This window comes from Cynoglossus semilaevis, unplaced genomic scaffold (assembly GCF_000523025.1).
Source record: "Cynoglossus semilaevis isolate Cse_v1.0 unplaced genomic scaffold, Cse_v1.0 C19262560, whole genome shotgun sequence".
Classification (NCBI taxonomy): Eukaryota; Metazoa; Chordata; class Actinopteri; order Pleuronectiformes; family Cynoglossidae; genus Cynoglossus; species Cynoglossus semilaevis.
The window spans coordinates 1-2,421 of NW_007585439.1; the positions used below are offsets into that span (position 1 = coordinate 1).

The 2,421-nt window shown below is 42.7% G+C and overlaps 1 protein-coding gene across 1 annotated transcript; it reads left to right on the top strand.

Annotated features, from left to right (window-relative positions):
* Positions 1-11: 11 nt before the first annotated feature.
* LOC103399058 (LIM and cysteine-rich domains protein 1-like) lies at positions 12-2,387 on the top strand. The gene is made up of 3 exons (XM_008337803.2): positions 12-166; positions 372-627; positions 2,063-2,387. Exons 1-3 carry the CDS (start codon positions 81-83, stop codon positions 2,279-2,281), a joined length of 561 nt encoding a protein of 186 aa, XP_008336025.2. The 5' UTR covers positions 12-80; the 3' UTR covers positions 2,282-2,387.
* The last annotated feature ends 34 nt before the right edge of the window (positions 2,388-2,421 follow it).

The window sequence follows — 2,421 nt, forward strand, 5'->3', positions numbered from 1 at the left end:
TGTATTTGGTTAAAAACAGCTGTATCTGATGTCCATCTTTGTGTTTCTGCTGACTTCTCTTTTATTCTGCCTCCTCCCAGATGTCCGTGAAACAGAGCGCAGGAGGAGAAGCGGTCTGTCTCATATGTAAAGAGGGCTGCTCTGGATTTCAGCCGCATTCTTGGAGGTAAAAGCAGTTTTTTAAAATGATTATAATTGCATAAAGAAATAAAACCAAAGAAGCTCTGAGGCTAGATGCTGTCCCAGCGTTCTTTTATTCAGCGTTCTTTTTCATTCCTTTATTTAACAAAAACAAGTAGTGAAGAGTGTTCAGTCGGCTCAGATTAAAATCTTACATTTTAAATTTTCATGAAACCTCCGCACCTCCACAGGAAAGCCTGTACGGCCTGTGGCTGCAGCACAGTGGACCACATTCCTGGTGGTGACCTTGAAGATGACCAGCACATGGGACGCCTGCTCTCTGAGTCGCCCTGCTCCCACCTAACTGCAAAGGTCAAAGGAGGTGGTGGCCTTCGCATGTACAAACGCAACCGCATGATTGTGACCAATCCCGTGGTGTCGCGCAAAGACCCCACATTCAGCACCACAACCTACGACTGGGCACCCGCCGGACTCAACCAGAAACTGGTGAGCGGCAGATAATTGTTGTGGTGCATATTTGTTTTGATAGGCGTCATTTGGACCAATCTAACCTTAATAACAACAGAAATGATGAATCAGTGAAGTGGTTAACAAACAGCCAGTGGTTTTTATAGCCCAATGTCTCACATGTTTTGTAGTGTATCTGAGATTTTCCTATTGTATTCTCTATTCTATTTGAAATATCTATTACTATATATGCATATTATATGTTTCTATAAAGCCAATAATCAGAATCAGAATGACTTGATCTGGAATTACAAACAAACTCCTGATGGAAATGAAAGGTATCTCAGCATATGTGAACTATGATACTAGTAGAAAGAGAGTATAAATGCAGGAAAATGTCAATAGCAGCCTAATATTTACAACAGGGTCACTGACACCAGGGGGCACTGGACATCCAAATGAAAAAAGAAATAAAATCGCAATTTTGTGAGACTGTATTTTAAACAGTCATAAATGATGGGGGATCACTGATAGTTATTAAGTAAGAATGTAATGAAGAATTAGCTTGAGTTAACCTGAGTTATATGAATCCAATATAAAAATGCAGTAGAACCCACAGTAGAACATGTAGAACACACACGCCCTTGGTTGTTCACGTCAGCGATGTGTCCTCTTCTTAGAGGTTTATACTCCAGCCCATGTCAGACAGATTAAATACCTCTGTGTTTTAATCACACCGTACGTAGGTTTCTCTTCATCTCCCACAGAGCTGCAGAGATTACATACGAGATGGAGAGTTTCAAAACTCCGTGGACCAAACCTTGACCAACCTTTATCGTGGGCCTCTTACACGCTGATGGCAACAGCCTGCTCTTCCTAAACAATTTTAAACCCCTCCTGCCTCTCCACTGTCTGGTTTCTATTAAAAAAAGCCAAACCCATGTTTCAGGTTTCACAGCCTGTAATTATGATGATGACTGTGATAACCCGTACTGCAGTAGTGGGGGACATTTATGTGGTTGTCCTGTCCCAGCGCTGAGGCTGTTATCCAGATGTGTCTCTGAGAATAATCTTAATATGTTTCAGTTTTTTACTTTTAATTTTTTTGTTTTTCACAGCATGTTAGTCAGGATCTGCATCTTGTGCAAGCGAGTAACGGCACACAGATATGTCAATGACAACAACTAAAACTGACGTGACACAAAAAGATTTCACACAAAGAAGTGGTAGTGAGACAACAACGATTTCTAAAACAAAACTAAGCAAGGATATGAACCCGTTTATTCCCACAGTTTGAGCTCTCAGAGTTTCTAGGGCTGATGTATCTCGGTGGGGTTCCTCAGTCAGGGCTGTACAGTTTCATCTCCTGCTGTCAGAACAGCTGTTTCTGACACGCCTGTGGTGTCACTGGGTCTCACTGGGTTCAAGCTGTGGTTAGATGGATGCTATTTCAATTATTCTACTCCCACTACAGGCCATGCAGTACATGGAACTCCTCCTAGAGAGTCACCGCCCTGTCTCAGGGACCCATGGAGCTGTGGAGCGGCGTAGGAAGCTCCTGAGCCAGCTCCCCGTTTATGACCATGACCCCATGAAGTGCCAGAGCCTCGCCACTGACCAGGAGGTACAGTACTGCGCTGGCATCATTTTACCAAACACTGAATTTTACCAAAGATTGTATCTAAGAAATTGACAGAGCTTTTTGGTGTCTAGCGACTTTGGAAAGTAAAGTCCACGAACCAGTGGTTGGGAACCATTTGTCCATTGTAATTACACATATAAATAAACAACGGATTTTTCATCTACAACAGGGGTGGGCAAACCTTTTGGCTC